This window comes from Branchiostoma floridae, chromosome 12 (assembly GCF_000003815.2).
Source record: "Branchiostoma floridae strain S238N-H82 chromosome 12, Bfl_VNyyK, whole genome shotgun sequence".
NCBI classification, from domain to species: Eukaryota; Metazoa; Chordata; class Leptocardii; order Amphioxiformes; family Branchiostomatidae; genus Branchiostoma; species Branchiostoma floridae.
Genome location: NC_049990.1, coordinates 7,363,809 through 7,378,616, shown reverse-complemented (window position 1 = coordinate 7,378,616; position 14,808 = coordinate 7,363,809). Strand labels below are relative to the sequence as shown.

Below are 14,808 nucleotides of genomic sequence, written 5' to 3'. Positions count from 1 at the left end.
ATTTTTAGTATGATCCATACTTCATAAATTCAGAGTGGTGCAGGTAAAATTTGTCTGGTGCAGGTAATTTTCAGTGTTACCTGCACCAGTACAGGTATGCAGAAAAAAGTATTTTGAGCCATATACCAGACTACTTGCTTACGAGTACTACTGTCAGAGATTGTTTCAAAGACAGGCTCCACTTTTAAGTTTGGAATTCCACTTTTCCCATTTTGACAAGTGCTAATATTTTCAATATTAAAGCACTTGGTTCAAAAGTCTTTACATATGATTAACAAGTATGATGTACAGTTGTGGAAGCATCTTGAGATCATAGTGTCTTGAGAATTAAGCTGAATGTTTTCAAATAATCTCTAGATGCTTTGGGAAAAAAATCAAAGATGCTTTGACAAAAAGATCTACCAGACATATTTTAAAGTTTCAAAATGTATACTTACAAAATCTTTGAAATCTTGTACTTTTGTAGATACAAGAAGGGAAGTGTGAAGAAGAAGCTGGTGTCCATGACCTTGAAGAAGAAGTCCAAGATCACGGATGAGGTGCGGGATCGCCTTGCTGAGGGTGATGTTGCAGCATACAGCAACAGCATGCTGGAGGACAGGCCAACCTCCAACCTGGAGAAACTACACTTCATCATCGGACATGGCATCCTCAGGCCTAACCTCAGGCAAGTGTAGAAAGTGCTACTGGATTTTCTTGCAATCTGCAGTTTAGAGTAAAGCTGCTAGGGGATTACCATTCTACAATTTTCTACACGTCATCATCCGACATGGCATCCTCAGGCCTAACCTCAGGCAAGTGTAGAATAAACAAGAGTTCTGAGACCTCATACTTGAAATATGAAATATTTAGAGCTTTTTTTCTAAATTTCATGAAAATGTCGTACACAGTTGGGATCATTCGGCCTAACCTCAGGCAAGTATAGAATGAACTACTGGATTTTCTTGCAATTCTTCTCTACAATTTCTTGCACGCTACTAGGGGATTGTGATCTTACAATTTTAGGAATTCTTTAAAAATCTGCCCAAATCTTGATTTTCAAAATCTAGGTAGTCCTACCTTAAATCCATCCTTATCTAGTTCCAGTTCACTCCAGGACCTCTAAACACATCCAAGTAGAACATGACTTTCTAGACTTTGACTTTTCAAAATTCTTTGGTCCAGACAACTTTCTTTCAAAAACTACCAACCAATTCCAAACCACAGATACTTGTGCATTGTAACCTTGCTCATGAAGGAAGAAGAAAAAATGCATTACTTGCTACACAGGAAATCAGTTTTTTGTGTGCATTTTCTCCTTATATGTTTTTCTCCTTATATTTCTGACGTCATCTCAACATTTTGTGCAGTGATTAATGTTCATAACAGTACAGGACTTATCAATGATTCATCAGGCTTCCCTTTGTGTGGGACCCTACTGCTCTTCATGTTTTGTCACAACAGATAGTTTTATGATGAATACACACGATACATCAATTTCTACATGGCATCTTGTTTTTCTGCAAGACCTAATAAATTTCAAAATAACCCAAGGAGTGATGGTACATCTTGTTCTAGATCTTTGTTTTCTAATTTGTTTTTCTCTTGATCTGTTACTTGATCTGTTATGATGATGATCTTATATCTGTGGTATGATTTTGTGATGTTAAAGTTTAAGGCACTATGACTACATGTGCATGTAAGTATATCTAGAACATAAGCATAGATCTTAGGGTTATTTATTTTTCAATGTGTGCTCTTAACTGGTTTTAGATGACGTAGCTAACCCTATTGCACAACACTGGATTAAATGAATAACCGGAAAACATTGTACAATCAGGTATAGCCATTTTAATAGTTTTTAATTTAGTTGAAGATGTTTTCCTGTTACAACACGACTGTAGGTTACTTGATTGACAAGTATGTTTGTTTATTGTCATGTTTGTTTGCACAATTATACTGGATTAAAAGAATAGCTGGAAAACATTGTACATGTATATTAGTCATGTTACTAGTTTTGAATTTAGATGTTTTTACAACACCAAATGTAAGTTACTTGATTGACAGGTATGTTTGTTTATCGTCATGTCTGTTTGTTTATGCCATGTTGTTGTTCCCACAGAGATGAGATCTACTGCCAGATTTGTAAACAGCTGACGCAGAACCCCTCCAAGAGTAGTCACGCCCGCGGCTGGATCCTCCTGTCCCTCTGTATCGGCTGTTTTGCTCCTTCAGAGAAGGTAAGCAGAGAAATAATGATTATCTTGAAATATCAGCAGTGGTTTTATTCTTATGAGCACTTTTTGCAGTGACCTCTCCAAAGCAAATTTATGACATGATCACAAATGTGCATTTCCAATGTGTACATGTATTTACCAAGTACAGAACTACAAAATTGTGTCATCTGCGAATGAAAACCTCCTTTCCAATTCTATGGCAAAATTAAGGACCCAGGTCCGACCAATTTGGTACAATTTGGATTGCTTCATGAAATGATGGTTATGCTACTGGCAAGATTTAACACTATTGAAATTAATATTCTACGAGACTCAATATGCTGAAACAATTTGTAGGTCAATATTTATTAGACGTTAATTTGTTAATTGATATAGTTTAGATTGGTTATAGTAACTTACAAATGAAGCCAATGCACTCTTCAAATCTCTGTCAGTTACATGTAGTAGAGACTTGCCTAAGTTTGAGCCTTTGTACTAAAATATCCAAAACATTCCTGTAACTGTTTTCTGAACTCTTCACCTTCCCAGTTTGTGAAGTACCTTCAGTGCTTCATCAAGGAAGGCCCGCCTGGCTACGCTCCTTACTGTGAGGAGAGGATGAAGAGAACCTTTGTAAACGGCACCAGGAACCAGCCTCCCAGCTGGCTGGAGCTTCAGGTGAGTTACCATACGTTTTTATGGCTGAGAGGTAATAGGCAAGCAGACATGGGATCCAGATGTTTGATTCTTGGCTCACGTGTGTCCTTGGTAAAGGCTCTTCCTCACTCCACCCAGGTGTACATTTTACAACATTTTGCTTATTTTGTTTTGATTCTTAATATTTGCATACCCGTAACTTGACCAATGCAGCCTTTGCCACTTGTTTGTACTTTTTTGTAGCCAACAAAGATTTATAAGTCATAAGATAGACATTACTTAGAACTCGCTACTCCATAGTGTCACACACATTCTTTTCTTCTCATAGATAACATAGATTTTGCTATCGCATACATACATTGCAGGCTACCAAGTCAAAGAAGCCCCTGATGTTACCGATCACCTTCATGGATGGTACGACGAAGACGCTTCTGGCGGATTCAGCCACCACGGCGCGGGAACTGTGTCAGATGCTGTCGGAAAAAATCGGGCTGTCGGACCAGTTTGGATTCTCACTGTACATCGCCCTCTTTGATAAGGTACTATGCTACTTTGTGTTCAATTCTAATGCAGAAGTTTATCTTCTTATTAAAAGAGTTAAAGTCATACTCATACTTTGTTCAAATAGGACTGGGTTTAGATTAATATGCATGTGAATGTTTTTCGAAAGAAATAGAATAACAAGTACCATACAAACCCCTGTAACACATAGCTGACCATTTCCAGATCCTGGTTGGGAGTCAGTCTTGAGTAAGGTCATCTTTGATTCAGAGTCAGTCAGCAAGGATGCCTGCTAGTCTGAAAATGTTTGCGGTGGTTTTTTGTTCGCAGTTTTTGAGGTGGACACTTCACCGCGAAGTTAAAACCACTGCAAACATTTTTTCCGTGGCAATAAGAGACTACAGTGCATGGTGCTACTGCAAACTTGAAACCGCCGCGAACAGTCCTTTTTCCCACTACCGCCAAATTAAATCCCAGTGTACTTAAATGCATTTACAGTGTTTTTTAAATCCAAGAACCAACAACTTTAAATGACATGGCCTTAGGTCTAGGTCTGAACCCTCCACTTTGTTTCCAGGTCTCGTCCCTGGGCAGTGGTAGTGACCATGTGATGGACGCCATCTCCCAGTGCGAGCAGTACGCTAAAGAACAGGGTGCCCAGGAGAGGAACGCTCCCTGGAGACTCTTTTTCCGCAAGGAGATCTTCGCGCCCTGGCATGACCCCACGGAGGACAGGGTGGCCACGAACCTGATCTACCAGCAGGTGGTCCGAGGGGTCAAGTTCGGCGAGTACAGGTGTGACAAGGTGAGAGAGTCCGGAACTGTTACAGTTGTAATATAATCATCAAGTTATAATTACATGTACAAGATTTCCTAGTACATGTAGATTGTTGGCTTAGAATGTAAAGGTAAGGGTTTGAATCCCTTACTATCTGGCTCCACTATCACTGTATTCTTGCAGCTATGAAACTGGTAAGAAGTCAGGAATTGAAATATACATATATGTATACTATAATGTAGGCATGTCTACTATGAAGATAACATAATTTCATTAGGTCACCTATATCTGCCATCCTGAAATATCTGTTCTCTGTCCCCCATGATTATAACTTATTCCTGCATATCTAAACTGTGTATACACGTACCTGGAGTTGCTTTTTTAGAGAATTGTCAAGCACCCTGTTTTTTAATGTGACAGATATAAACATGTACATGTAACCTGGTGTACATGTAACATGTATGTTCATGTAACAAGTATGAATATGCATGTATGTATGTGTAATCTGGTGGATAAGTGATTATGGAGGCATTTGTTTTTATCTTTCCCCAGGATGATGACCTAGGAGAGATAGCAGCCCAGCAGTACTACGTAGACTATGGACCCAACATGGACTATAACAGGCTGCAGGGTCTAGTACCATCCTACATCCCTGACTTCTGTATGAGGGGACAGAAGAACACAGACTACTGGGCTCAACTGGTGGCCAATGCACACAGAAAGGTAGGATGTGGTAAAGGGTTCTTGTGGTTAAGGATGTTGACTCAGAATGTAAAGGTTTGGGGTTTGAATTCCTAGCAGGCCTCAAAGTTGTGCCCAAGGGAATGGCACTTTACATCTCTTTCCTTCCTCGACTCAGGTGAAAGTGAGCACCTAGATTTTGTTAGGGACGTCATTTTTTGATGCAATATAAAGTCAGAGATCCCATGATTGAGGAGAGTGATACTTTGAGCACGTTGATGATTCTTCCCATCAAACTTACATAAAAAAAGAGTAGTGGTCCATCTCAGTGCAAGTGGATCAAACCTTCCTGTCTGGTCTCACGCAGTTTGTATGAAATTGCTGTGTTACACCTAAAGGCAGTTTATCTTTGCCAACCAAAAAAGCAGAATTAAGTCTGGGCAACATGAACTCTTGCTGTTCGGGGCAGAAGGCTATATGATTGCATTTACCTCATTTTAATATCCAAACAAACGTCATCAACTTTTCTATTCCCAGAGCTACTATGTAAAGGACAACGTTGACCCAATCCGCGTCAAGGAGGACGTGGTGAGCTACGCCAAGTTCAAGTGGCCGCTGCTGTTCTCTCGGTTCTACGAGGCGTACAAGTTCTCAGGACCGAGCCTGCCGAAGAACGACGTGATCATCGCGGTGAACTGGACGGGCGTGTACATCGTGGACGATCAGGAGCAGGTCCTGTTGGAGCTGTCCTTCCCAGAAATCACTGCTGTATCCAGCAGCAGGTCCGTACTGGTTAGGGTCGGGGTCAGATTCAAGTTAGTGACAATGTAGCTAGTTTTTGATTGTGTATGACATTGTGTGTTCACATCTATAACTCAAGAGCCTTAATTTTGATGGATTCGTGCAACTTTTTGTTATGTTGGTAGTTGTTGAGGTCTAAGGGAACATGATGAATTTGGGCCCCCTAGCAGTACTTTCAGTTACTGCAGCATTACAGGCCGACACCCCTTCACTGAAAGTAGAGTGGTAATACTCCATAGGACGCAGACAACGATTGACACCTTTTGGAAGGGAGATACAATTGTAGCTGGAATTAATTAAGGGAAGAAGGCAAGGAGAGGATCACTAACATCTGTGATGACTGGGAAATTAAGAAATGAACAAAATTCCGAATGTTTCCCAGAGATATGAGGTGATATCATATGAGGTGAAATGTGGTGAGTAACCAAAGTCCTCTTCTTGCATGGCCTTCCTTTCAAAATGTCTCACAGAGATATATCGTCAGTTTCTTGTAAACATTATTAGAGTTGTGAGAATGTGAGGAGTAACCAATTCTCTTGATATGTGGCCTTCCTCTCAGAACCGGTAAGATCCATGGGCAGAGCTTCACCCTGTCCACAGTGAAGGGAGACGAGTACACCTTCACTTCCGCCAACGCAGAGGACATCCGTGAGCTGGTGGTGTGCTTCCTGGAGGGGCTCAAGAAGAAGTCCAAATATGTCATCGCTCTGCAGGACAGTCCTACACCAGGTCAGACACGTATATTCATACTAGTAGAGAGAATGTGTACACCAGTGCTCAAAAAGAATGTGTGCCTCAGTTGGAGCGGGAAGATATGATGATGATGAGTGCTCAAAATACCCACTTGCATTTGCAAACGCAACCATATTTTTCTTGGCACAACTTGATTTTAAACCCAGGTGGCTCAGTGCTCAACCTAAATATTTTGTAGTTGGAACACCACTTTTCCCCCTATAGATACATACATGTATAAACTTTTGTACTTATTTCTTGATAAGATAAAACACATGTAACTGGAAGAAAAGATAATGGATAAGTAGCTGATATGTAGAAAGTGGGGCAACCTGATAAGTTGATAGCGCAACCTGCCTCTTGACTTAAGTTGCCGCCAGGGTAACCTGGCGTTAAAAAAATATGTTTTGTATTTTGATAGATAAATGAATAGACATTCGCTTATCTTATCCCTCTCCCCCCAGCTGCCGACAGCTCCTCCTTCCTGGCCTTTAAGAAGGGAGACCTGATCGTCCTGGACCAGGACAATGGCGACACGGTCATGAACTCGGGCTGGTGTTACGGGGGGAACGACAGGACGGGGCAGCGAGGGGACTTCCCTGCTGAGTGTGTGTACGTGGTGCCAACGGTCACCAAACCTGCACCCGACATTCTGGTGAGTGGACTTTGCCTCAGGTTGTTTAAAGTCGTTCTCCGCATCAAATGGTGCATCAGGCAACGCCCATCTCCATTTATGTAGCCCTGGGCCACACAGCTTTCTGCAATCACTACAGCAAGTGGGCTAGTCCACTGGCAGTGGTGTGTGTGTTCAACTACCATACTCTTTCCAAAGTGCTGAGTTCTAAGCTCCAGGTGTACCATTTCTATAAATTAGCATTTTCTTTGGAATGGCTCGGCCGGGGATAAAACTCACAACCTGCCTACTGCAAGGCAAAGACTCGGCTATTGTGCCAGTCTGTTTTTTTATTGCCTCCTTGGAAAGAGGTATTATTTTTGTTGTATCTGTCTATGCTCACATCATGTATTCTCCATGTGCTGTCACGTTCCCTGCAGAATGGCAGAAAGTAAAGGTCAGAGTTTCTAGAGTGGCAGGAAGTGAAATTCATCAGAGTTGCCAGAAGTAGTAATTTGTCAACCTTGTCTGACGACTGACAAACATTTGCCTTCCTCCTCAGCAACTGTTCACCATGTCTGAGAAGGAGATCAGTGAACTGCGCACGTCTCAGGCGGCCATCGAGACGGAGGAACCACCAGAGAAGCCATACACACTGGAGGAGTTCTCCATCGACCACTTCAGGTACATTATATGACTGTAGGCACATTTAAACAAATAGTCTTCTTATCCTGTTACTCAAGTGTCGTATGCTATGGTCTGTAGAGACATCCTAAAGACTGCTTAAGAACATTGAAGGAATAACAATAATTAAAGTTACTGTTGGGGGCAAGTTGTTTGCTTTTTTTTCCACAAACGTTTAGTATCCATTTTGGTACTTCAAGTTGTCAGATGGTGCAGGTAGCGTTCATGAGCTTCTCCTGTATATTGTGTGTAATTATACTGGATAAGTGCTGGATTTTTGCTGCATTGATGCTGGACAGGTCTGGTGTTTTGGCATTGATGCCCCTTAGTCCAAATTCCTTGCCAATTTGGCATTCCTGCTGGTCTAATGCCCTGAGTATTAATCATCATTCATTATTTTATTCTCCTGTTATATTTGATCTCCTTGTACCATGATAGCAGTTGGCACTCTGCACAAAAAATGTTAGCATCAGAGCAGTGTCCCATACCACTTCTCACCAGTTATATCCGATTGTTGAATGACATTTAGTGATTAACTCTCCGTTTGTGTAGACCTCCCCCCAAACGCACCCTGACACGTGCCCTGAAGAGCAGACAGAAGGACGAGCTGTGGAGCTACACCAAGGAACCAATCAAACAGCCACTTCTCAAGAGGCTGCTGCCCAACGATGAACTCAGCCAGGAGGCAACCATGTGCTTTATGTATATCCTTTCGTAACTGATGTCATTTCTTTAAAGGATTTGAGACTTGTCGTAAAGGTTAGACATTCATGTAATGAGATAAGGCCAAAAGCCGTTACTCAATCAACTAGATATGATTTTGGAAACGGGCAGACTATCTTTTGTCAGTGAACCTGAGACTTGTTTTCGAATGATCATAGAATCTGCAGTTCTCCCATTAAGTGCTAGGAGGCATTACTGATTGTTTAGGAAACTGTTGTAGGAAAACTTGGAGGGGAATTTGAGGCATACAGTTACAGTAAAAAATGCAGCCACGGTTTGATATGAAAAGCATGGGGCTGCAAAAGTTTTTCCAATGGTACTTTGAAAGTCTTTATCGAAGCAAAATAAGCATTTTGGCCTTTATTATGCAATCCGGAAATTTAGTTTGATGATGATGATGATTTTGATAATCCTTAACGCCGTTCACCCATTATGAAGTACATGGGAGACTACCCATCCAAGAGAAGTCGTCATGGAAACGAACTGACGGACCAGATATTTGAACCTCCTCTCAAGAATGTAAGAAACATTTACCTTTGAGCATTTTTATGTACACACATTCCTATATACAATATTCTTTCTATGTTATGTGTAGGTAAACATTTGCGTTTCTCTGTGCAGGGTACAAATTCATTGCTGTACTTTTCTCCATGTAATGATTGGATAGTGTAGCTGACACTGTGATTGCACCAAGCAAGATCCATGCAAGATTTCTGTTAAAAAAATGTTGATTTTAAAGTAGCAATTACTAACCATGGTACCGTCTCGTTAACTGAGGCACCTAGTTGCCACAGCTGAACCATTCATATCTAAATGTAACCCTAACTATTGTAACAGTTGTACTGGTCTTTGGAAGAGGTCCTTCCAAATTTGATGACAACATGTCCCATTCTCTGGCAGTTTGCAGGAAAAACAAGTTTTCAAACATGTTGATTCTGGGTTTAAGTTCAAGTACATGTAAGAAGAACATTATAATTTCAAATTTAAAGTTCCAAGATCGCTTTCATCCCCAGGAAACGTTGAGAGACGAGATCTACTGCCAGGTGATAAAGCAGCTGACGGAGAACCGTGTGCGCGCGAGTGAGGAGCGCGGCTGGGAGCTGATGTGGCTGTGCTCGGGCTGCTTCGCCTGCAGCCAGTCCCTCCTGCCGCACGTTACGCAGTTCCTCCGCACGCGCAGGAGAAACGCGCTCGCTGTGGACTGTCTGCAGAGGCTGCAGAAGACGCTGAGGTTTGTGGAGACACTTTTTTTAGTTATTCTTTTTATTACTTTAGTTTTAAAATCGAAGTACTTTTACAGTACTGTGAAATCACTTATGTGCAGTGAAAGAGGAACGAAGGCTCTTGCTGAGTTTTAAGTTTTCCTTTTTAATGATCCTGTAGTACAATGTACGATCGTAAAATACATTGGAAACACATTTTGGGGCTGAAAGCTCACAGTGCAAACATGAGAGCACTGAAAACATCTTAAGATTTACATATTTGAATCATATTTTGCAAAAATTGCAATCAAACATTCTGATGACTTGCCAGGACTGTTGCAGGTACATGTACATGTATAATGATAGGAAATATTTGGAGGCTTAGGTATTGTAGACTGGTGTGTACCGGTAATGCTATATCCGTTGATTTTAAAAACGGTATAGAAATATATCAAGTCAACAGACGGTGGTTTCAAACTGCAATATTTGCAAACTATTGCATTTGTTTATTCTTAGAATATTGCACTGTCCGCCGACTTGATATCACTATATTTTTTTTTCTAAACAACGAATTAAGGCTACCCTGTGGTAAACTAGCATTTAGTGAATCTGTCTTGTCCTGCTGTTGTGTGTAGGAATGGGCAGAGGAAGTACCCTCCCCACCTGGTGGAGGTGGAGGCCATCCAGCACAAAACTACTCAGATCTTCCACAAGGTCTACTTCCCAGACGACAGCGATGAGGTAGGTTTTCATAATTGACCGGAGATATTTGCTATCATGTCATACCTGTGACGCGAAAACGTTTGATACGGGTGTTCCAGACCGGGCCATAACTTACTTATCGCACAGGTTCGAAAGGCGTATCACACAGGCTCCATTTGAATAAATCGAACTGTTTCGAGCGGGCCGAGTGCGGCGCCATCGAAAGTTCGAATACCTGTTCGGACGTTGGAACATTACTGTTGCAACACTTTTCGTTCGAGGGCACCAAATTTGTTCAACTTCTGGCGCATTTTGCATCAAAACGGGTTTTCTCAGGTGGGTATGACATAAATAAAACTGCTCACTGGTGTATTCTACATGAAAAGCACTTGGTGTCTGAAGTAAGTACTACATGACTCTACAAAGCAAATCAAGCCTGACAGTAGCACCCCTTGCAGATTGACTTAAATTTCCTTGAAAGAGCCCTTTTTCCATGACTGTGTAGTGACCTGTGTATCCCTCTGTATTGGACAGGCCTTTGAGGTAGACTCTGGCACGAGAGCGAAGGATTTCTGTGAGAACATCGCCAGCCGACTGAGGCTCAAGTCACCCGAGGGCTTCAGCCTGTTCGTGAAGATTGCAGACAAAGGTGAGACTGTTTCTGTGATATCTTCTGTTTGTTTGTAACTGTGTAAATGCAAAAATGTTCGCGGTGGTGTTTATGTAAGTTTTTAAATGTTCACAGTCACTTCACAAATTTATGACTCGAAAAATTTGCAGTATCACTGCAGTAACTGTTCTAAAGCAAACGTGAACTCCTTGCATGCAAGGAAATCTCCTTTCCCCATCTTCTTTGAAATTGAAATCCTGTGAAGATAAATGAATTCCCAGTCTATGTCATCTTGTTTGTTTCAGTCATCAGTGTTCCAGAAGGAGACTTTTTCTTTGACTTTGTGCGGCACCTGACAGACTGGATTAGGAAAGCAAGGCCCACCAAAGATGGTAAGAGACTGAAATGACCAAGAGTATTTTCTCATCTTTCATGAGAAGAGATTGTATTTTTTGGACAACAGTGCCTCTTACATAAAAGATCAAAACTCTTTTAATGTTTGATTTTGTAGATAATTCAAAAACTTTCTTGTTGAACCTCCATGTACTATTTTTACTATCGGCAAGAAGGTTATGCATAGTGTTTGCATGTAGTTAAGCAGCTTAAATCAAGGCATCTAATGGACAGCTAGCTACAGAATTTGGCATAAGGGTTGGAGCTTAACCAACCCAAAAAAGTTTTAGATTTTGGACCCACTTGTGGCTTTCCTTGGTACTGCAACAGATCTTCAGGTTTATGTGTATCCATCTAATAACATAATAATTATCATGCTTTGTTTCTGCAGGCTCTATGCCCCAGCTGACATACCAAGTGTTCTTTATGAAGAAACTGTGGACCAACACAGTCCCTGGGAAGGACACCAACGCAGACTCCATATTCCACTACCACCAGGAGCTGCCCAAGCTGCTGAGAGGCTACCACAAGTGTTCCAAGGACGAAGCCATCAATCTCGCCGCTCTGCAGTACCGCGTACGCTTCGGGGACGACAAGTCAGAGTTTATCAACATCCCGTATGTAAACAGTTCTTTTATAAACCTATGCTTCTAATTCAAACCTTGCCATTGAAGTTGCTAATGGGAATAAAACAGGAAACATGTTGGAGGTTATAACTGTCATTCAACACGAACAAATTGCTTACCTTGAATTTTTGATCGCACATCCATCAACCTTTATCAGGAGTGGTGATTTAATTACTCTGAGCATGAGACCTAGGGACACTGACTCTAGTAAAGAATCATAGTTCATGTTGAATGACAGTTATAAACTCCAACATGGATTGTGCCAACAAAGACGAGCTTTCATGCTAAAGCAAAAAACAATTTCTAATTTTAAGAATTTTTGGTCACGTGTCATCCTTTAAAATCTTGCTGTTGTAGGAAGATGCTGAGAGAACTGGCTCCCCAGGACTTGATACGGAGCATGTCCCCAGACGACTGGAAAAGGGTGGGTGGATTATTGAAATTGTTATGATCTAAAAGCATTATATTACAGTTCTTTGCTTTGAAAGTCCTATCCTGAAATATTGATTGACTAATTGAGCTCTTCTTGTGTTGTTGTTTACAGCAAATCGTCGCTGCCTACAACAAACATGCTGGCAAGACGAGGGAAGACGCCAAACTATCGTTCCTTAAGATCATCTACCGGTGGTCCACTTTTGGCTCTGCCTTCTTCGAGGTCAAGGTAGATGTCACCTCATACCTCCTTCTATTATAAAGGGACACGTTTACTTCAATGTTTACTTTATACAGTCTTGATTATAGATAGAGCGCTTGACTTGAAGATGGATGCCTTGACTTGACCTGTCTGGTAGCCTAACCATGTGACTTTGCTGGTAGGGATCAAGAGGTCAGGGGTTAGGTCCAGCAGTTGGCGTTTTTGGCTAGATGTTACATTTTTAATTCAATTTACTTTATTTACCGGTGCAGTTTTGGAAGAGGGAATGTTAACCTTTGACTGACTCTCCTAACCAATTATTCCCTTTTTTTACAAAATTCTACGATCTGTACCGCATAGTAAGGCCTGGTAGAGGCTAGTATGTTCAACTGTTGAACATACCAGCCTCCCTCAGGCCTTCCTTCTGAGGTATGGTATCTTAATTAACAACTTGTTCTCCTTGATATGATTCGTATGTAAGTCAGCCTTTGACCATTGCTTTACCCTTGATCTCCAACAGCAAACTACGGAACCTAACTACCCAGAGATCCTTCTGATTGCCATCAACAAACACGGGGTGAGCCTGATCGACCCGAAGACGAAGGAAAGCCTGGTGACGCACCCCTTCACCAAGATCTCCAACTGGAGCAGCGGAAACACCTACTTCCACATGACCATCGGGAACCTGGTCCGGGGCAGCAAGCTGTTGTGTGAGACTTCACTGGTCAGTGGCTCTTTCTACACTCTTCTTCTTTATTTTTATTAACTGTTACTGTACACTAACAGTAAATTTATTCATAGCCATGAAAAGCTGCCTGCCAATGAAGTCAAGGACTAGACCAAAGAGGCAACCTGATTGTAGCTTTCCCTCCAACAAAAGGAGGGAGGGTTTCTGATTGGCTGATGAATAGCCATCACTTAAATGCAGTGAGAAGGACAGATCATACTCCCATAGGCCAGTACACCAGGGTTGTTCCTTGACATATATGTAAGAAGAATAGAAACAGACAGAAACAAAATCCTGACTCCCGGGATTCGAACCCGCGCCAAAACTGGGCCATCAGACCACAAACGCAAACCACTATGCCAAAAGGGTTAGAACCATTTGGCATGGTCGGTTTGGCAGTGCTTGAACTCCACTGTTACATACTAGTAAACATGCTGTGGGCCTGGCATGCGAGGATGGCTGTACATTGTCATATTGTACTTTTCAAATACCTGTCCATGTTTGTAGTGAATTAAAGGAGCGTTGTCACTGTGTTACATGTACTGGACTTAAAACCAATATCTTGCATGATGTCGCACAAACAGGGTTACAAGATGGACGACCTTCTGACCTCTTACATCAGCCTGATGCTCACCACCATGAACAGACAGCGCAGGGACAGCAGAAGGTGAAAGGTCAAAGTTCAAGGAGCACCTTTAGCATTACAGTAAAGTCCAAACTTTAGGTGAAGCAAACCTACGACTTTTTACAGTAGCAGATAGAGATGAGGCAAGGTTATTTGATCATACATGTCATGTACTAGACCAAAGTTAAGGTTGACTTGCCTTGCTGTCCTCACCATAAGAGATATTCAAGAGATCCTTCATAGAAAATACTGTGGGCTATTCCATTTTGGTTTATATCACAAATGATTTGATAAACTTCATGTTAAAGATTTAGCTTACACTATTCTTCCTCATATTTGAATGATTTTAAAGAACGAATTAGGTCTAAAAATCAATATCTTAGCAAATCTATTTTACATGATTATTTCTTGTCTTTTCTGTACTATAGAATGGATTGTCAATAATATTGTATACTAGACTGTTGTTTGTGAGTTATTAATATGAATGGACATGATTGTCAAATGCAGTGGTTTTTTATTTCATTTCCTGCATTAGAAAAGACCTACCAGGTGACTGATCAAAAGAGATCTGTATATTTTGAGCTTTGAAATGATGTTTTCTGTTTCAATATAATGGATAAGACACAAGTAAGCAAAACTCTTCATCCAGTGTTACTTTCTTAACATCATCTTGTTATTCTGAAATCTTATGTTTTGGGACAAGTGTAATATTTTAGTGATTACAAGATACAACAGTTCCCTTATTACTTGTCAAAACTCTCACAACTTATAAGAAAGTACCGAAGTAAAATGTCTGAAAGAAATGTCAAATTGAGAACCTGTATGACAATGAACAAATAGTTTTGGTTATACATGTACTTAACAAGATTGGAAAAATAGTTTCCTTCGCACTGTCTTTTTAGTTTTAAGATGTCAACCTAAGAT

General features: G+C 41.1%; 1 protein-coding gene across 1 annotated transcript in view; it reads left to right on the top strand.

Moving 5' to 3' along the window:
• The window catches only part of LOC118427209 (unconventional myosin-VIIa-like), a 41,467-nt gene extending 26,849 nt beyond the window's left edge, over positions 1 to 14,618 (top strand). The window contains exons 23-43 of the mRNA XM_035836848.1: positions 467 to 667; positions 2,102 to 2,219; positions 2,745 to 2,873; positions 3,218 to 3,391; positions 3,931 to 4,158; positions 4,684 to 4,854; positions 5,350 to 5,594; positions 6,173 to 6,342; positions 6,810 to 7,000; positions 7,521 to 7,642; positions 8,195 to 8,346; positions 8,793 to 8,884; positions 9,379 to 9,596; positions 10,203 to 10,308; positions 10,804 to 10,918; positions 11,185 to 11,271; positions 11,664 to 11,889; positions 12,256 to 12,322; positions 12,443 to 12,559; positions 13,053 to 13,256; positions 13,844 to 14,618. Coding sequence (XP_035692741.1) covers positions 467 to 667; positions 2,102 to 2,219; positions 2,745 to 2,873; positions 3,218 to 3,391; positions 3,931 to 4,158; positions 4,684 to 4,854; positions 5,350 to 5,594; positions 6,173 to 6,342; positions 6,810 to 7,000; positions 7,521 to 7,642; positions 8,195 to 8,346; positions 8,793 to 8,884; positions 9,379 to 9,596; positions 10,203 to 10,308; positions 10,804 to 10,918; positions 11,185 to 11,271; positions 11,664 to 11,889; positions 12,256 to 12,322; positions 12,443 to 12,559; positions 13,053 to 13,256; positions 13,844 to 13,930 — 3,220 coding nt within the window. The 3' untranslated portion in view covers positions 13,931 to 14,618. The remainder of the gene's footprint in view (positions 1 to 466; positions 668 to 2,101; positions 2,220 to 2,744; positions 2,874 to 3,217; positions 3,392 to 3,930; positions 4,159 to 4,683; positions 4,855 to 5,349; positions 5,595 to 6,172; positions 6,343 to 6,809; positions 7,001 to 7,520; positions 7,643 to 8,194; positions 8,347 to 8,792; positions 8,885 to 9,378; positions 9,597 to 10,202; positions 10,309 to 10,803; positions 10,919 to 11,184; positions 11,272 to 11,663; positions 11,890 to 12,255; positions 12,323 to 12,442; positions 12,560 to 13,052; positions 13,257 to 13,843) is intronic.
• Positions 14,619 to 14,808: the final 190 nt, after the last annotated feature.